The sequence below is a fragment of the Gallinula chloropus genome, assembly GCF_964237585.1.
Source record: "Gallinula chloropus genome assembly, chromosome: 20".
NCBI classification, from domain to species: domain Eukaryota; kingdom Metazoa; phylum Chordata; class Aves; order Gruiformes; family Rallidae; genus Gallinula; species Gallinula chloropus.
Genome location: NC_140105.1, coordinates 1,534,193 through 1,554,023, shown reverse-complemented (window position 1 = coordinate 1,554,023; position 19,831 = coordinate 1,534,193). Strand labels below are relative to the sequence as shown.

General features: G+C 44.8%; 1 protein-coding gene across 1 annotated transcript; it reads right to left on the bottom strand.

Annotated features, from left to right (window-relative positions):
• Positions 1–507: 507 nt before the first annotated feature.
• On the bottom strand, positions 508–15,531 carry LOC311199588 (myosin heavy chain, skeletal muscle, adult-like; the record flags this gene model as incomplete). The annotated part of the gene is made up of 38 exons (XM_084273709.1): positions 508–648; positions 1,061–1,156; positions 1,300–1,404; positions 1,497–1,667; positions 1,763–1,888; positions 2,265–2,468; positions 2,588–2,896; positions 3,094–3,218; positions 3,365–3,530; positions 3,617–3,800; positions 4,182–4,378; positions 4,653–4,771; positions 4,871–4,997; positions 5,209–5,598; positions 5,686–5,776; positions 5,864–6,009; positions 6,095–6,271; positions 6,359–6,601; positions 7,450–7,705; positions 7,899–8,035; positions 8,679–8,802; positions 9,002–9,119; positions 9,211–9,298; positions 9,397–9,461; positions 9,551–9,857; positions 10,246–10,416; positions 11,385–11,534; positions 11,635–11,753; positions 12,975–13,113; positions 13,193–13,296; positions 13,390–13,488; positions 13,571–13,634; positions 14,192–14,284; positions 14,371–14,488; positions 14,586–14,613; positions 14,842–14,998; positions 15,096–15,239; positions 15,328–15,531. The coding sequence occupies 38 exons, from the start codon at positions 15,529–15,531 to the stop codon at positions 508–510; spliced, it is 5,802 nt and encodes a 1,933-aa protein (XP_084129835.1).
• Between the last annotated feature and the right edge of the window lie 4,300 nt (positions 15,532–19,831).

Below are 19,831 nucleotides of genomic sequence, written 5' to 3'. Positions count from 1 at the left end.
GGGCACGACGTGCTCCACCATGGTCTTCTCCATGGGCTACAGATGGATCTTTCTCTCTAGCACATGGAGCACCTCCTCCTCCCCCTTCTTCCCTGACCTTGGTATCTGAAGAGTTTCTTACATCTTCTCACTCCTTTCTCTGGTGGCAGAAAGCGGCTGCTTGTGGGTTTTTTCCTCTTAAATATGATTCACAGAAGCACTTTGACCATGGCTGACGCACTCACCATTGGCCAATGTTGGGTCTGACCTTGAGCTGGCTGGTATTTACTCTGTTGTGGCAGGGGGAAGCTTCTAGCTGCTTCTTTCAGAAGCCATGCTTCCAGCCTCCCTCCTCCACCAGAACCTTGACACGCAAAACTACTCCAACTTTACTATGCCAAGATCTCTACAATCTTTGTTTTCTACAAATTTCTAAATGAACAAACTACAGTTTGGGGAAAAAAGTGATGGACTTCACATTCTGTGCATTCCCTTGTCATTTTACAGCTTTCTAGATCCTCATTCATCTTAGCTTTTCCAGTAAATATCACGACTCTTCACTCGCAGCTTGTTGACCTGGGACTCAGCAATGTCAGCCCGCTCCTCAGCTTCCTCCAGGTCATGGTGGATCTTGCGGAACTTGAGGATGTTGGCATTGGACAGCTCCTCCTGTGGGGAAGGAAGGAGCTGTGAAAAGGGAAAGGCTAACACTTCCATTTCCCTCCACCAGAAGCATGCTTAAGGTCCTGTGCTATGTAGAGGTGGTCCTTAAAAACACACCACTCTAGTCGTGAGAGTTCATGCAATGTCTGTGATCGCAGGGAGATGCCTTCTAAGAAACGACAATGACTGCTTTGCTGCAGAAAGGAATTGGGAATCATTTACAATTGAAAAGACGTTAATTTCAAATCTGATATATTCTTCCTATTTACAGATACAAATATGTGCCTAGTATTATGTGGAAGCATAATTACTCCTGAGAATACATTATCCAACCTGAAATACACGAAAAATCACTTCGTCAATGCCCAACTTTTTCCCTTTTGAAAGTGTCTTTATCATCACACAGAGTGATACTTACAGCCTCCTCAGCTTGCCTCTTGTAGGATTTCACCTTCGTTTGCAGCTTGTCCACCAGATCCTGGAGCCTCAGGATATTCTTCCTGTCTTCCTCAGACTAGAGTGGTTGGGAAGCAGGAAAGAGAATGAATTCCTGGTTTCCCAACACGTGACACTGACAATTCCCCTTGCAGATGTTGAGGGAAAGATTTGACTGGCTGGGAGAAAACTGTGTCAGCCCGAGGAGGCCTCCTGCCTCACCTGGTAGGTCAGCTCCTTCACCCTCCTCTCGTACTTGCGCACACCCTTCACGGCTTCAGCGCTGCGCTTCTGCTCAGCATCAACCTCCCCTTCCAGCTCCCGCACCTGCAATGAGAAGCCCAGTGTTGGAGCTTCCCTGCCTGGTGGCTGCTCACGGGACGTGTTCACCCTCCTGCACAGACACCAGCCCTACTCACTCTGGCCTCCAGCTTCTGGATTTGCTTCTTGCCTCCCTTCAGGGCCAACTGCTCGGCCTCGTCCAGACGGTGCTGCAGGTCCTTCACCGTCTGGTCCAGGTTCTTCTTCATCCTCTCCAGGTGGGCGCTGGTGTCCTGCTCCTTCTTCAGCTCTTCAGCCATCATGGCTGCCTGAGGAAAGAAAAAGGGCAAAGCAGTTTTGGGGCTGGAGGCAGTTTGGCAGAGAATAAAAGCACCACAGGCACTGAAGACAGCTCCCAACTCACATCTGTGATGGCCTTCTTGGCCTTCTCCTCAGCATTGCGGGCTTCCTGGATCGTATCCTCCATTTCACTCTGAATTTGGGCAATGTCTGTTTCCAGCTTCTTCTTGGTGTTGATCAAGCTGGTGTTCTGTGCAACAGGAAAAACATGATTTGTACATTTAGACCCAAAATCAGAGTTTAGTTTTAAAATAGATTTTAGTTTGAAAACAGAGCATTTTTTAATGCAATTTGCTCTTTCGGGTGTAAGTTATCATTTATATATATGTAATATTAGCAACCACACAGTTGATAGTGGAGAGTTATTAACATTTTATGAAACACTTCTATCTCCTGTTAGTGCCATCCGACTCATTTACCTATAATCCAATTCTTTGTACAAGAGTAACAGTTCTGGTGCAGGTTAAGGTTTTTGTTACAAGAGATGAGTTAAGAATACACAGAGACGAAAAATATGGAAAGGGGAAGAAAATGCCTCTTGAGATTTTCAATCTCATGAATCTAACCTGAGTGTGGAGGAGCTGAACCCTCTCACTTGCATCCATCAGCTCCTGCTCAGCCAGTTTCCTCGACCGCTCCGTCTGCTCCAGGGCTGCCCGGAGCTCCTCAACTTCAGCCTGCAACAGGTTTGCTCTGCGCTCCACCATGGCCACCTGCTCCTTCAGGTCCTCCTGAGTCCTGAGAGCATCGTCCAAATGTATCTGTGTATCCTTTAAGAGCGACAACACAGAGATGTATTTTTTCTGTTTTCTTCTTTTCTATTTTCACATCAGTAAAGAATTTTTAGCTGTGTCATAAACCAGTCAGCAGACATACCACTGTGCCATACCTTGAGCACTGCCTGTGTGTTCCTCAGGTTCTTTTGTGCCTCTGCAGCCACACGGTTGGCATGGCTCAGCTGGATCTCCATTTCATTGAGGTCTCCTTCCATCTTCTTCTTCAGCCTCAGGGCTTCATTCCTGCTCCTGATCTCAGCATCCAGGGTGCTCTGCATGGTCTCCACCACTCGGAGGTGGTTCCTCTTCAGCTGGTCGATCTCCTCATCTTTCTCTGCGATCTTCCTGTCAATCTCAGACTTCACCTGGTTGAGCTCAAGCTGGAGGCGCAGGATCTTACTCTCTTCACGTTCAAGGGAGGCCTGAATAAGGAAAAAAATAGATTTTACATAAAGTCATTCTCTTCATACATATTCCAGAGAAAAACGGGACTAGTGCTCTGCATGATGTGTGACACCAAACAGGAAGAGTGCAATGACATTTCCTTCACAGCCCCAAGCTTTATCTCATACTGCTCCTCAGTACTCATCTCTGGGAAGCAAGGGTTATGGTCATGTACCTCAGCTTCCTCCAGAGCAGCCTGGATTTCAGACTTCTCCTGCTCAACCTGCTTCTTGACTTTCTCCAGCTCATGAATCGCCTTTCCTCCCTCGGCAATCTGCTCCGTCAGGTCAGAAATCTCCTCTGTGGGAACCAAGAGCAAAGGCCCAGTCAGGCACAGAGCTGAATGGGGAGGGCCCTGCCCACCTGCAGGCACAGAGCCCTCTGGAGCGCTGGGGGCTGCTGGGGAGCGAGAAAGCCCTGCCAGGAGCAGAGGGCCAGGGACTTACGCTGCAAGTTCTTGTTCTCTCGCTTCAGCGTCTCCAGGTGGTCCAAGGACTCCTCGTAGGCATTCTTCATCTTAAAGAGCTCCGTGCTGAGAGAGCGAGACTCCTTCTGGGAGGCTTCCAGCTCAGCCTGCGTTTCCTCATACTTCTGCTTCCACTCTGCCAGGATCTGAAGAGAAATGGGGCGTGAGCATGGATGTGGCAATGCGGAGGCCACGCTCTGCCCAGGAACCCCAAGGCTGCAGCCCTGAAGACCTTGTCAAAGTTCTTCTGCTTCTTATCCAGAGCTGCACAGGCAGCATTTGTTCGCTCCACATCAATCATCAGGTCCTCCACTTCATTCTGCAGCCTCTGCTTTGTCTTTTCCAGGGAGGCACACTTGGCATTGACGGCTTCCACGTGCTCCTCTGCATCCTGCAGGCGCTGTGTCAGCTTCTTCCTGGGAGGGGATAAGCACAGCTTAGGGGTACAGGCAATTCTGTACTGTTCATGAGAGGGCAGTTGCCCACTTTGCAGACTATGAGCCCAGGCCTTTTTGCAGTGTTTTTTTCTGCTCCAGACTGCATGCAGCCTAAGGGGTCTGTCACTTCTGTGTCCTAAAACCTACTGAGTATTCAGCCTGTTCTCACTCTGGCCCTAAAGGCCGTGCTTGTGCTTGCGTTTTATATGTTTTCCAAAGCACATTTCCTCTACCTCCATCTCTCCCCTTTACAAGTGCAGCACATCCCTGCATTCATCCTAGCACACACGTAACCCTCTTTCCAGTTTGCCTTGGCAGTCTCAGTGTTCTCCAGGCTCTGTGTCCCATTTCCCATCTTACTTGGCCTCCTCCAGCTCCTCTGTGCGCTGAATGGCATCTGTCTCATATTTGGTTCTCCACTGGGCCACTTCGCTGTTGGCCTTGGACAGGGCACGCTGCATCTCCCCTTTGGCTTCCTGCTCCTCCTCATATTGTTCCCGGAGCAAGTCACAGTCGTGCCGAGCAGACTGCAGGGCGTGGGCCAGGGCGTTCTTGGCCTGGATAGAGAGCAGGATTTGGACAAAGAATGGAAATATCCTGGAAATGCCTTGCAAAGAATTAATTTAGTACTGTGACCATGACTGCTGGCAGTGTGTGGGTGTTTGTGCTGAAGGAAGAACATCTGTATATTGGGAGGACAAAATCTACTAATGGCACTCCCTGAAGAAATGAACTTTTCCCACTATGGCTTGTGCTAAGCAGACCCTCTCCACACTAGGCAGTGGGAAATTAAGAGTGTTTGCAGTGGACCGCTGTAGGAACAGTCATCACCTTTATCTCTTCCTCTAAGTATCTCTTGAGTTCCTCAATCTGTTGGGTGAAAGCCTGCTTGCCTCTGAACAGCTGAGAAATCAGAGCATCTTTCTCCTCCACCTGGCGTGAGTATTCACCTGGGAAAGCACACAGAAAGATTTTCATTCTCATTCATAACCCAAAGAAAGTGGTTTAGGAAGCCCTCTCATTCCACAGCACAGAGGGGGCCATCCCACCTGATTCTGTCTGCAGACGAGCCCTTTGAGCACTGAGATCATTGATCATGCGCTGCTGCTCTTCTTCCTTTGTCTTAATCTCACTCAGCTGGTCTTCCAGGGTGCGACACATCTTCTCCAGATTTGCCTATGGAGGTCACAGAGAATGAAAGAAGATCAGGCTATGGACACCTCCTTATTAGGAGTAGAACAATTCTCACCTGGAAACGGGGAGTAGACATGCAAACTCGCTGGGGTTAGAAGGTTCTACAGAGTCCTACTGTAACATGACCAGATTTTTAAAAGATGTTTCAGGGTTATTTATTTTGGGAGGGGTTTTGCAGTACATTTTACAATACCTTGGCCTTGGAGACAGACTCCATGTTACTGGCCAGGTCGTCAATCTCCATCTTCAGCTCACTCTTCTCCTTCTCCAGCTTCTGCTTCACTCGCTGCAGGTTGTCGATCTGCTCCCCAAGCTCAGCCGTGCTGTCCGCGTGCTTCTTGCGCAGGGCGGCAGCCGTGGCTTCGTGCTGCAGCGTGGCCTCTTCCAGGTCACGGCGCATCTTCTGGAACTCGGCCTCACGCTTCTTGTTCATCTCCACCTGAGCTGCTGTAGCTCCTCCAGCTTCTTCCAGGCGCTCGCTGATCTCCTCCAGCTCCCTGGAGAGGTCAGCACGATGCTTCTCCGCTTTTGCCCGAGAGGTTCGCTCTGCCTCAATTTCCTCCTCCAGTTCCTCGATCCGAGCCTGGGGAACAGCAGGGACCCTTCACACCCCTGCCCTCCTCCTGCCTGGCCTGAGACTGGGGCAAGAGCAGAGGGCACACAGACTTGCCTGCAGCTCCTTGATCTTCTTCTGTAACTGGATGCCAAGAAGTTGCTCATCCTCGATTTTGCTCTGGATCTGGCTGATTTCAAAGTCTTTCCTTTGGGCAGAGCAAACCGTGTCAGAGCTCACAGGGAAAAGACAAGCCCACCAGCCCAGCACTCGCCTGCCCCACAGCCACACTTACTTCTTCAGTTTCTCATCCAGCTGCTGCTTATCATTCTCCAGATCCATTATGCTGTCTTGAGCCAGCTTCAGGTCCCCTTCGAGTTTCCTCTTCGCTCGCTCAAGGTCCATGCGCAGTTTCTTCTCTTGCTCCAGGGACCCTTCCAGCTAAACAGAACAAGACCCCCAGTGCTCGGCCAGCCAGGTCCAACTCCAGCCCTGTGCTGTTCCTGCTCTCTGCCTGTGCACTTACATCGTCCACTTGCTGCTCCAGCTTGGTTTTAGCTTTGGTCAGCGTATTGACTTTGTCCTCTTCTGCCTGCAGGTCATCCAGCGTCTGCTGATGGGCCTCTTGGAGAGCTTTCTTCTCTTTGGTCAGCTTGGCGATGGTCTCATCCAGAGCTGCCATCTCCTCTGTCAGGTTTTTCACCTTGGAGTGGAACAGAACAAGTGCAGATCAAAAATGCTGTTTAGAACTTTATGCTCTGGAGCGAGAGTGACATCTTCTGCACTGTACCTTGTTCTCGGTGGCGTGTTTCTCCTTCTCCACTTTGGCCAGAGTTAACTCGAGGTCATCGATATCTTTCTTCAGCTCTGAACATTCATCCTCCAGTTTTCTCTTCTTGGCTGTCAGCTCAGCATTAATTTCCTCCTCATCCTCAGCCCTTTCAGTCACCTCCTTAATTTTGGCTTCCAGTTGGAATTTGGTTTTGATGAGCTGGTCACATCTCTCCTCAGCATCGGCCAAGCTGTCTTCTTCCTACAATAGAAAGAATTCTTTAAGTTGTTCTTGTTACTCTTGTGATTTTTTTTTCACTTATTCAGTATTGTTGCTTTGATATCAATTTCATATTCTTCACTAAGGTGATGTATCACAGTGTAGCTCAGTACAGTCACATGTTTTCCCTAGGCTTTGCTTTTGATCTTTTCCTCAGTGGTTGTTGTTATATTGCCTATTCACTATTCTTGTTATTACTTGGAACCAAGCATTGGGACTCAGGAAGGAAATGCTCTTCCAAAAGAAACCCGCTCATCTACACGTGCATTGTCAGGATAAATGAGTCTCCCATGCTTTTTATCAAACATTGAAGCCTCTGTAATAGTTGGAATTTTTTCATATCTTTTTTTACACTTATTCCTATTAAAATAGCTTAGATGTTTTCATTAGAGTGTGACCATGTGGTCAGATGTGCTTTATATTTATACATATTTATACACTGTTTTTATAGAAAAATACTTTTGTAAATGATAAAGATATATAGCATATGTATGGTTTATTTATATATGTTACATATTTACACGTGTTTTTTCATCATTCATATATAACTCATGTATGTTTCTAATTTTCATATATTTTACATATACTCAGAAATATTTATGATTTTTTTTCTTCACATTGAGTCTGTAGGGATGTAAGAAAGATTCAGATCTCTCTAATCCAAATCACCTGCCAGAGTCACACCTATGACAGTCTTATACGTGGCTCTTTTATAAAGTTTAATTTCATCGTGGTTGCTGTGCATATTAATTTGCCCTATTTGATTTCGTTCTTTGGAAGGCATGTTTGACTGAATACCAAGAAGTATGAAGTACACTGATGGTACTCACTGCCCGAACTTGGAGCTGCAGATCATTTTTCTCCTGCACCAGTTTCACCATTTTCTCCTCCAGCTCCTTCCTCTTTGCCTCAGACTTTGCAAGATCTTCCTTGGTTTTCTCAAACTCTTCCTTCATGTTGGCCATCTCCTTCTCAGACTCTGCACTCTTCAGCAAGGGCTTGATCTTGAAGAACAGCTTCATCCATGGCCAGTGCTTGACATTCATGAATGCACGAATGTTGTACTGGATGCAGAAGATGGACTCCCTGAAATGCAAACCAAACACAGAATCACAGCTTGGTTGAAACTGAAAGAGACATCAGGAGCACATCTCGTCCAACCCCTCCTGCTTTAGCATAGTCTCCTAGAGCAGGTTACTCAGGACACATAGGAAGCATTGTCAGTGACGTATCTGCAGAAACAATGGGCAATGAGATGTACTTTAACAACAATGCCTACCTCCTCTCCACCATTCTCTGGTACTCCACTCTACTCAGGAAGCCCCTGCACCTGGCCTGGGTGCGGGTGATGAGCTGTGCCAGCTTCTCATCCCTCATCTCCTCCAGGTATCCTAGAACCCCTGCTTTGAAGAACACCTTGAGAAACAGGATGGCATAAAACATCACTGTTAGGTCATCAAAAACCACAGATTACATGTCCGTAGGAATTCCTGTTGCCGAAGTAATTGAGACTTTGTGGAGGGGGTAGATGATATTTTTTACTTTATTTAGTTCTCTAATTGACTCTAATGACTCACCCTTGCACACCAATTGCTCACAAACACCAGTGTGTGCAGATAGTTTGAATGATATGACTTGTCTGATACACAAAAGCCAAGGAATTTCAGCTACCAATTCCTCACTACATCTTCTATGTTTATCTTGATCAGCAGCCACAAACTGGTTACTGGCTTTTTCATCCCTTTTAGGAGTCAGTGACTGCAGAATGTTCTTAACTTCAGAACATCCATACTTAACTCAGTGAAGGATGCTGTCCACCTCCTTTCATTTCCTCATCTTGTGTATCTTATGGACACTGACACTGCCAGTGGGATTACTCTGTGGTCTTGGTGCAATCTACATCTTCCTGCTACCACTTCTACTGCTGATAAACATATCCTGGCTATTTATGCATGCTGTTGCCTTAGTCCTTTCACTGTGCCTTTATAAATGTACATTTCTAGTCATATTTCATTCATACCCATCTTAACATTTCTGTAACAAATCTCTGTAATTGTACCTTTGTATGACCAAATTTGTATTGGGAGCATTCAATGGCAATGGTTCCAAGGAGCTTCTCAGAAGCTTTCTTGCTATCCATGAACTGTCCCTCTGGGACAGCACTTGCGTTCAACACCCTGTATCTGTAGGAAAAACCAGAAAGAAATAATGTTCTCATTATCCAAGCTAATATTCTATTTTAAGAGAAGTCTGTTGGCTTCCCAACATGGCAGGACTATGTCTTGGCTGAACTTTGATGCTGATGAACCCTAATTGTCCCACCAGGTTAAGACTGCATGCATTACTTAGCTATAGTAAGAGAGTATGCTGGAGAAACTTGACCTCTGTTTGAAGTCAGCATAGAGGACTCTGCTGGGGAATCCCTTCCTGCAAATCCTGATCCCTTCCAGCACACCGTTGCACCGAAGCTGGTGCAGCACCAGCTCGTGCTCCATGACACCTAAAAATGCAGGGCACAAGTGAAGATTGTGGATTGCAATGCAGAGATCTTCATTATCACATGAAGATGTCTTGGTACGTGAGGCTTTTACCAGGTGTTTTGGTTTCATTTGGGATGATGCATCTCACAAAGTGGGGGTGAGTGCTGCGTAGATTGGTCATCAGCTTGTTTAGGTTCTCCTGGAGAATTTTGAACAGAAGTTTGTATTAGTAAATGTTAGTTCTGCACATTCAGGTCTACAGTGAAAAGCAGATCAGCAAAAATAACAAATTCTTACCCGGAAAAGAGCTGAGACAGTCTGGAAAGAAGAACCCTTCTTCTTGCCACCCTTCTTGCCACCTTCTACATAATTAAAAATACATAAATAAATAAATCTGTGATTCTCCCTGTACATTGTGCATAGATGAACCTAAAAGTTTTATAGAACTGACCTGCTTCTCCACCATAAGATGCAAAGAGCAAAGCCAGTGTCTTCACAGATGATTTCTGGTACAACCCAATGACAGTTTCATTCAGGGGGTCCTTGTTCTTCTCCAGCCAGCCAGAGATGTTGTAGTCCACTGTCCCAGCATAGTGCACCAGGGAGAAGTGGGCCTCAGCCTTGCCTTTGGTAGGCTTGGGCTTCTGGAAGTTGTTGGACTTGCCCAGATGCTGGTCATAGAGCTTGTTCTTGAAAGATGTGTCAGTTGCCTTGGGGAACATGCACTCCTCTTCCAGGATGGAGAAGATGCCCATGGGCTGGAAGAATGAAAAATAGAGATGTCAAGTTGATCTTCTGACACAAAGGGGACTGAGCAATACTCATTAGCATGTGAAATCACAAATAGACTGTGATATCAGTAATGTAACACTGCTGTCTCTTTTCAAATCCAAATACCAGTGTTAAGCATGGATGCTTTCCACTTGAGCCAGAAAATTTGTAAAATAAAGTTTCAAATGTCATACTCTTGGTCTAAACACCTCACAGTGTGTGGATATGTATTAAAGATAAAGTAAGCTGTATTTCAGGAATTTTGAATAATCAAAACTGAATGTTTGGATGTAAAACTGGCAGAGTCCTCTGAAACCTGCTGCCAAGTGACCATAGAATTCCAAGATGCAAAATGCACCTGAGCAGGAAGGATACCTTCTCAATGAGCTCGATGCAGGCAGCCAGGTCCATCCCAAAGTCAATGAACTCCCATTCAATTCCCTCCTTCTTGTACTCCTCCTGCTCCAGCACGAACATGTGGTGGTTGAAGAACTGTTGCAGTTTCTCATTGGTGAAGTTGATGCACAGCTGCTCCAGGCTGTTGAACTGCAAACAGACAGATACAACTACTTTTGAACCATGTTCCTACCATGGAGTAGTGAGATTTCCTCCACTAGCTCAGACTAGATCTGTGGCTAGATCATCTTCTAATTCCTATGTAGCACTCTTCTGCAGCATCTTTCCTGTAAGCATGTACCAACACAGCTGAACAGCCTGATCTGTGATTTATTTAACAGCTGTACCTAGTGGAATTAATCAGTGGCAGGTCAAGTGTCCTTTTCCTAACACAGACTAATGTAGCTCAACATAGTAGGTGTCTGTGGTCAGAGTAACTCTATGTAATTTCATGTCCTCCCTCTGAAGACTAGCACTGCAGCTCTCTTCTCTCATATTAGCACTCTGCTCTTGTCCTGCAACAATGGTATCATATTTTTAAAGAGGAGAAACTTGAAAGATTTAAATTCACAGGTTTCACAGAGAAAACTAAGTTTTCTGAAGACTGAAAACTAAGTGGTATGTGCAGCAATCTCAACAACACTTTTCCCTTCATATTGAAGGAAGACAAACTTCAAATTCAGTGCTCTCAAAGGCTTTTCTGGCATTCTTTGCAACAAATATTCCTAATTGCTTCAGAGTTATAAAGCACATTTATGGAAAATTTCAGAAAGTTACTCCCTAGAGATGTTCCATTCAAATTTTTATCTTCTTTCAGACCACATTTTCAGTTTCCATTGCATCCTCAGACCCATAATTTTTGTGCCCTGCTGCATCAAACATGAAGTTGCAAAAGGCTGTATCCCTTTGTCTCCATTTTTGACCAGTAGTGGCCCACCTGATGGATCTTTAAGACCCATTTTCTATGCAAATCCACAACCTCTGTATGACCAGGTGCTTCTGAACTCCCGTAAGTGCATAATAATTTTTCCACTACCATGTAAAATAGCGTCTTTCTCTGAGTTTCCTTAATTGGATGGCTCTTCTCTTAGAAGCATTTAACAAACTCTTTTCCTTACATCAAAGATCTCAAAGCCAGCAATGTCCAGGACACCAATGAAGTACTGTCTGGGCTGCTTCGTATCCAGCTGCTGGTTGATACGAACGACCATCCACAGGAACATCCTCTCATAGACAGATTTTGCCAGGGCACCCACTGAATTGTTCACCTATACCAGAAGAAAGACAGGAAGTTACCATGTGGATCTGAAGAGAATGTTCATGATATTAACTCAAGCCAGAGGTTCCCAGTCACCAGCTGTTTGTTACCTGCTGCACAGTTTGACCCTTGGTCACATACTCATTCCCAACCTTGACTCTGGGGTAGCAGAGAGCCTTGAGCAGGTCTGCTGAGTTCAGACCCATCAGGTAGGCCACCTTGTCTGCAACTGATAATAGAGACAGTAGAATCAACTATGAGATGATGCACAGTATTTGATAAACATATCTTTACAGGGTAGTTTATAAATGTCATAGAATCACAGACTGTCCTGGTTTTAAAGGGACCCACAAGGATTGCCAAGTCTAAATTCTGTTTCCGTACAGGAAAACCTAGAAATTAAACCATATATCTAAGAGTATTGTTGAGATGCTTCCACATTGGCAGGCTCTGGGCCAGGATCACTTCCCCAGGGATTTTGTTTTGGTGCTTGACTGCCCTCTCAGTGAAGAACCTTTTACCTAATATCCAGTCTGAACTTCCTATGACACATTCCCTCAAATCCTATCACCATACACCAGACAGGAGATCAGCACATCACTCTCCACTCCTCTTCCTCAGGAACTGGACATCAATGAGGTCACCCCTCAGCCTGTAACTATCCAACACAGCACTACAGTGTCAGGACTCTACCCACAGAGCCTCATTTATGCCGATGCTGGTGAAGCTCTGGGACTGAGACAAAGCTCCAGGTTCTTTTTCTTTATTCCTCATACTACATGCAGTAGTGTACAAGCATTTCAAAGAGTGTTCCAGAGTACTCAGCACATTATGGAGAAGAATGTAAGCTCTCACAAGCACACCATCCCTCAGACATTATGCCTTCACACAGCTTATCTCTAAGCTTACCTCGTAGCTACCATAGCTACCTCTAAGTCTAATTTAATTCCTTTCTGCCACCAAATACAGTTTAAATCTCTTTCAGTCAGCCACACTAAATCATGAACAAAAGTATTTTTCCCCCATTGGGTAAAGTGACTCCTATCAGGTCTCAGCATGGCTGATGTCACCTGGATCAGTGTATGACTGAAAAATCTCAAAATTCTGCTGGTGACACCAGCTTCCAAGTCAGGTGTTGATAAACCACATACACCTGGTTCTTTCAATGTCATTCACTAGAACTGTCAGGATGTGATGTGAGAAAATGGAGATTTCAGAGCCAAGAAACTTAAACATTTAGAATTCAGGCTAAAGACAATGAGAAGACATCAAAGTAATTGTTTTGACCTTGGAATGCTGAACTCCTTATGAAAGAAAAAAACCAAAGTATCTTCTTAGAAGGAATAAAGCCTTGTCATTTAAAAAATGCCTTTGCTACAGACTCCATTGGTCTTAAAATACAAAATTTTACCTGTAACACAGAAAGATCAGTTGCAATTTATTGTAATACCTTCTGTGCCATCTGGCTCTGCCTGCTCCTCACGCTGCTTCTGCTTGAACTTCAAGTTCCCATAGTGCATGACAGCCCCTGTCAGCTTGTAGATGGCTGTTTTCTCATCAGCAGTGAAGCCCAGGATGTCAATGGCACTCTGGCAAACAGAATGAGTCAAGTAAACCTCTGGGCCATTAAACAGAACTTTCACCATGCCAATGTGCTGTGTCACTTACATCTGTAGCCATCAGCTCCTCCTGGTCATCAATGCTGGCAACAGTGATCTCACCCTGACTCACAAATTGGTAGTCATAAGGGTTGGTGGTAATGAGGAGCATGTCTGTAGAGAGGAATAGGACATATCTGGGCATAAGAATGAAGATAAACGTAAACCACACCCAGATTCCATCAAACAATTCGTAATACTTCCTACCAATTAGCTCTGGCTTCTTGTTGGACATGATCTGGTAGAATATGTGGTAGCTTCTTTCAGCCTTGAGCTGGAAAGTGACTCTGGACTTCTCCAGCAGATCTGTCAGGGAAGGTGGAACAGAGTTAGCACAAGACCTGGGGAAGGCCGTAAGGAAAGGGATCGGGCCAGGAGGGTCTCTTACATGTTTCAATGTCAGCAGAAGCCAGTTTGCCTGTGGCACCAAAGTGGATTCTGATGAATTTGCCCTTGAGAAAAGAGATGACAGTTGTAAGGAGAAGATAACTAGAGTCTGGACAACAGAAGGGAAGCTTTACTTCCTAAAGGGAGTTACAGAGAATCAGCGCTAGAGGCTTGTTATGAAAACACAATTGGGAACATCCCACATTGCAGTAAGAGAAACACTGACCAGGCATCAACACCAGTGTTGTTACTATTGCATTTTTTGGAAAGGTACCTAGAGGCTGTTTCAGAACTTGACTGTGTCAGACCCTGACCAATTGAATTAAGTCCTTCTGAGAGCTGAACTAGAGAATAAACATTTTGTACAGTGAAAAAAGATATATGTATCATTCTACCAGTTTACCATTTCTGGATATATTTGCATTGAATACATAGAGTTAAGATTATATTTTAAGTTTTATTTCTGGCATTTATATGTGCATTCTGTCTCTTAGCTATAAAATGAGAAAATATTTGAGGAAAAACGAATATAGATTTCGTATCATTGAACCTGAGGAAGCAATCAATAGGAATGCACTTCCTCCCACTTGTAATCTGAAGCTGGTTTTGACTGAAAACTCACAAAGCGTGAGGAGTTGTCATTCCTCACAGTCTTGGCATTTCCAAAGGCCTCCAGCAGAGGGTTGGCGCTGATGATTTGATCCTCAAGTGTCCCCTATAGGATAATTACTGTTAAATCACTTCGTTAAATTCACATAGTAAACGAAGAACTAGACAAAATGTTAGCAGCTGGTAGCTCACCTGCATTTTGCCTGGCTGTTGCTTCTCCTCTTTCTTCTTCTCCCCACTCACTGCAATTGTTGCAAAGTACTGGATGACACGCTTGGTGTTCACAGTCTTCCCTGCACCGGATTCTCCACTGTGAAACCAAAGAGAGAAGCAGAGAGCAGGTGGTGAGGCAGGAGGTCTCCTGGCACTGGGCAGCCCCACAGGGACCTGAGCAGGGATGTACGTACGTGATCAGGATCGACTGGTTCTCATGTTCTGTGTAAGAGGCAGAAAAAAACCAACTTTAATGACAATGAAGAACACAGAAAATACTAGAAGTGATCTAAAAATAAGATTATTCTGTGTGACAAACCATCCTTTTGACAGTTAAGCAATTCCCACAGCAGTGCTCTGCCTCAGCAAACTGAGAGTTGAGACACAACTTGTTATTCCCTTGGAAGGTGTTCACAGTATAACTGCCTTAAGAAAGTTACAGACACTCACCAGTCAGCATGAACTGATAGGCGTTGTCAGAGATGGAGAAGATGTGTGGAGGGGCCTCCTGGCGCTTCTTGCCTCGGTAGGCCAACACCACCTCTGGGTTGTACACCGGCAGCCACTTGTAGGGGTTGACAGTGACACAGAAGAGCCCCGAGTAGGTCTGCGAGGAAGGGAGACAGCACGTTGGCTTCCACTTAGCCTGGCAGAGCAGCTCCTGCTGGCTGCCTTCCTCTGGGCAGACTGCTGCTGGCACTTACGTAGATCATCCATGCTGCGTAACGCTCTTTGAGGTTGTACAGCACAGCGGGCTCGTGGAGGTGGGTCATCATGGCCATGTCCTCGATTTTATCGTACTTGGGAGGGTTCATGGAGAAGATTTGATCATCCTTAACGGTCAGGGTCTGCCGGGGAAATGAAAGATCCACGTATGTCAGTTAAGAGATAAGACTGGGAATAAAATTGTGTCCTTCAGCCTTGTTTTTCACTCACCTCTCCAGCTTCAGTCTTGACAGTGACCTTCCCTGATTCTTTGTTCTGGACTGTCCCTTTCACAAAGGATTCTTTGGGATGCACCACAAAGACAGATGACTTGGCATCGAAAGGCTTGTTCTGGGCCTCGATTCTCTCCTTCTCTGGTTTCCGGAGGTAAGGAGCTGCCTCCCCAAAGATGGCCATCTCAGCATCAAAAGACATGGCTGCAGTTTATTTGGGCTACACCTGCAGAGAACACTGGAAGTCAAAATACCAATTCATTACAATAATCTCTTCAGGAGGATTAAATCTCTCTGATCAGAGGCTTGCTTTATGATCACTCTGATGGCAACATCAGTTCAAGTTATTACTGGTCTGTCATACCATGGCCTGCTATTCCCTCAGCTACATTAGCACATATATTTCTTGATAAATATTAACTGGATCCACCTTTAGAAAATAAAAGATTTTTTCCTATGATCCAGGTCTAGGATACAATTCAGAAAATGATCTTACTAACAAGCAGCAACAGTCCCTTGTGTTTGAAAGGCATACATGCTTCAGAGTGAAGACAAGCTTTTCAGAAGTATGTAGCAAAATGAGAGAGCAAGCTTTCCCTCTTTGACTAGTCTGGCTTTAAACATCCAGAATCTGTATGAGCTTCAAATGCCTTCTCAGCAGATACTCTTGCATCCTGCTTGAAAGCCACTCTTCAATTATAAATAGTTCACTTTGGTAAGCTCCTCCCTTGAACTTCTTCCTGTTAGAAAGACACCTAAAAAGCAAGATCCTGTCCTTGCACAGACAGGAGTGATCATCCAATGCCCATATAAAGCACTGGCTTCAGTACATGCAGTATTTCAGTGCCACATTTCCTATTTTCCACTGCAAATGACCTTAAAGATACTTTCCCACATATTCATACCACGGAAGATGGCACTGAAAGCTCAGAAAGCTTATACCTCCCAACCATCTAGCCATCTAGAAGTTATGGAATTTGCAACTCTAAGAGGCATTGCATGATGTTACAAAGCCTATCAACAGGACTAGTATGGTTTTGAATACAATATATTTTAATAGAAAACACAGCATAAAGTGACTAACTTGTTTTTCACTAAGGAATAAAAGACACAATTTTTTCCTTTGGGTGTAAACTGATCAGTTTGATCAAAGATTTCAGGATAAAAAAGCCACACTCCACTTTGGTCCACAACTAAATACGAGACATCAGCTGGAAGTGGGTTGAAATCCAGGTCAGTGGAATTAGAATTGAATTTTACACAACAGAAACAGCAAACAGCTTGTCAGCAGGGAAGAAATTCTCCTTTAGATGGTCTCCTGTGGTAAATATACAGCACACCACAAAGCACTAAGCACTTCACAGTGTTCTATGCACAGAATGCCCACTATCAGTCCTGCAAGATCTAGTAGTCCTGGGAACAGCATAACTACATCAGTGTGTTCTTTCTTCATCACACCGAAGAACAGGGCTTATTAGCAAAGTGCAGCACGACACTGGTACAGTCAGACTGCTTCTGAAGTACATATTATTTTTTCATATATTTTTTTCATAGCACTTCTTAGACACACTCTTTGCATGGCAAACCCAGTCCCAGAATAATTTCCCTCTTCCCCTGCCTCCCTACAGTAAATATGTATTTCAAAGTAGAACTTCTAGACAAGTTTGATTCATTTATATTCCCTTATTATATACAAGGAAGGAATAAAACAGTGTCTTACCTTTTGTGGGATAATAGAAGTTACTTCTAGGCTTGGTGACTTGCAGGCTGGTAGTACTGTAAAAAGAAAATAGTTTCCTTCATATTGCTGGGCAGAAATTCAGTGGAAAGTTGCAGAATGATTATTTACAGATGTCTTGAAAGGCTATTGAGAATAGGATCTGAGAAACAGACCATCTTCTAAAATGAGGGCCAGAGGAGCAGGACTGCAGTGTAACAGGGACTGGAAGGCTCCATCCAGTCTTTGGTAGCAGAGACACCCCACACTTACCTCGAAATTTTCTTTAAAGACAAAGCTGTCTTGTCTCCAGACATTTTATACTCTTCACATAGATACTCTTCCTTCAGTCATAACATTTTTGGCAAACTTTGTTCCTGGCAAGGCATTGTTTGGCAAAGTCAACTAAAGGGAAACCTGTCAGTTGATGTGACCAGATATAATTAGAAATTATTGGTACCTCCCTGACTGAATAAATCCCCTATAAAAAATATGAGAAGGATCTAAAAGAAGGATTTGAACAGGCCCGACAGGGACAGTCTGAAAGGGTCCACTAGCCCTGGTGAGTTAAACACTGAAAATAATCCAGGATTACACAGAGGTCTTGCTCTTGATGGAGAAAAAAAATCACTGAATTGTGACCTCCCAGAAATATTTAGCTCAGAATGTTCTCTGGAAGTTTCTTATACAATTCTCAAAGCAGAGCCAGATCAGGCTGCTCAGGACCATGTATAGAGGAATTTTTGATATCTCCAAGGAGGAAACTGCAACAGTCCTCTGGACACATGTTCTAGTGCTTAAACATTGGTTTGTACAGCTCTTCCCCACAGCACACTCTAAAGGTCCTGAAGAAATGAGCTAAATGTTTTAGATAAAAGCAATAGTGGTTTTTTTTTTGTTAAAACCACTTACCATTTGCAGCAGCAAAACACATAAAGCAGAAGAGACAGGTGTGTTACATTCCAGGCTCCTCCCTATCCCAGTGCTGGTCCTGGGCAGGTCCTTCACAATCTCCTGAGCTACAGCCTCACACAGAGCTGCATTCTGAGGTAAGTGGGTTAATACACACGAGTGTGCACATCTCAGGCATGTATGTACACTCAGCCTTCATACTCCTCTCAGAAATGGAAGATGCTGTAGGAATGGTGCTCTATCCTGGCTTATCAGCTCTTTCTGAAGGAGTGTGTTTAGCTCGTTGCCACATTAGAAAGCAGAACAGATGGTCAATGACATTCACAGTCTCTAACACAGGGTCTATTCCACAAACACAGAGTGAGATGTTCCTTCTGACAGTGATAAACACACCTACAGTAAGTATTACACACCCCCAACTCTGCTCAGCAAACAAGCAATTCTTATCTGGACACAAGACAGAAACACCACAACACCATGTCTGTCTCACACTTGCTCCAAACTTTGCCCCTGGCCAGAGTCCCAGGCCTGTGGTACCATAAGTGCTTAACACTTCCACCACCTGCACATCTGTGTTTGTTCACACATTTACATGATCCCCTCCTACCCCCCCCCCCCCCAAAATGTTCTGTAAATGTAAGAAACAATAAGAAACTATGCTATTTAGATGTGTATGCTTTCTAAGTAGAAGATTCCATTGGGCAGTGCCTTGTTACATAGGTTATTCTCTGAGAAACTGTAGAAAAGTACCTACAAATTAGCTACTGTGCTGGCCCTGAACCCACCGTCATCAGAGGTTAAGATTAAGATACAAAATGCTATAAACAATGAAGAGGCATTTACAGACATTTCCCTCTGTCATCTCTCCTTTGCTACCAGAATCTGAGACACCTGCAAACAACATTCCTAAAAGGCTGCAGCTAAATACAACACAACTCACCTGTTGGGACTTAACACATCAGCACCTTTAAATCATGCCAGATCTAAATAAACCCCTCCCCTGGTCATTGGCATTTTGGCTACTAAAGGAGCTCAGTGGATAAAGCTCAGTCAGTGACACAGTGGTAGGGTTAGGTAACCAATGCCTGTGACCCACAATAATGTCCAACATTAGGCACTGATGTGAGTATGAAGGGCTTATTCCAAGAAGGGCTCTAGCACCCACATTTTTCAGCACCACTGGGAGCAACAATCCTGTGTGTAGGATTTAGGATGAGAATAATGCTGATAACACACTGATACTTTTAGTTGTTGCCAAGAAAAGACCTTTTTAGCTTTTCGTGCTTCTCTGCTAACAAGAAGGTGGAGGTCACCAAAGAAGCTGGGGAGGGACACAGCCAGGACAGGTGGACTACACAAAGGAGGGATTCCATACCAGTGACACCATGCTAATCATGAAGGGGGGCTGGAGGGTGGTGGGGGTGGGGACACGTGGATCCAAGATGCACAGTTAGGGGAGAGTCCAGCTTTGGGATGGGTCTGAGCTGTGTGCTCTGAGTTGTGGTGTTGTGTGACCAGAGCCTCTGGTCACTATTAATAATGACAATGATCATTCTCAAAGAAAATACAGTTTCTTGAAGGCTCATTTCACAGGTGTATTGTGGGCAGGAGGTTGGAAGGCCATCCCCTGGAAATGCATGAAATAGCAGTGATTTTGAGCTGGGAGTACACAAGGACACAAGGCAGAGTTGCTCGTTTCCCTGGCACACGTGAAGGGTGCAATGATTTCTACCAAGATGAAGCAGGGGCCCCGCAGGGTCTGACTTGTAATGAAAATACCTGTTCTATACTGGGCTCCAGAATCCAGGGGTAAACACATCTCTAAGGACCCCCACCCAGACAGCTATTTTTATAGCTGCTAGTGTCATTGCTC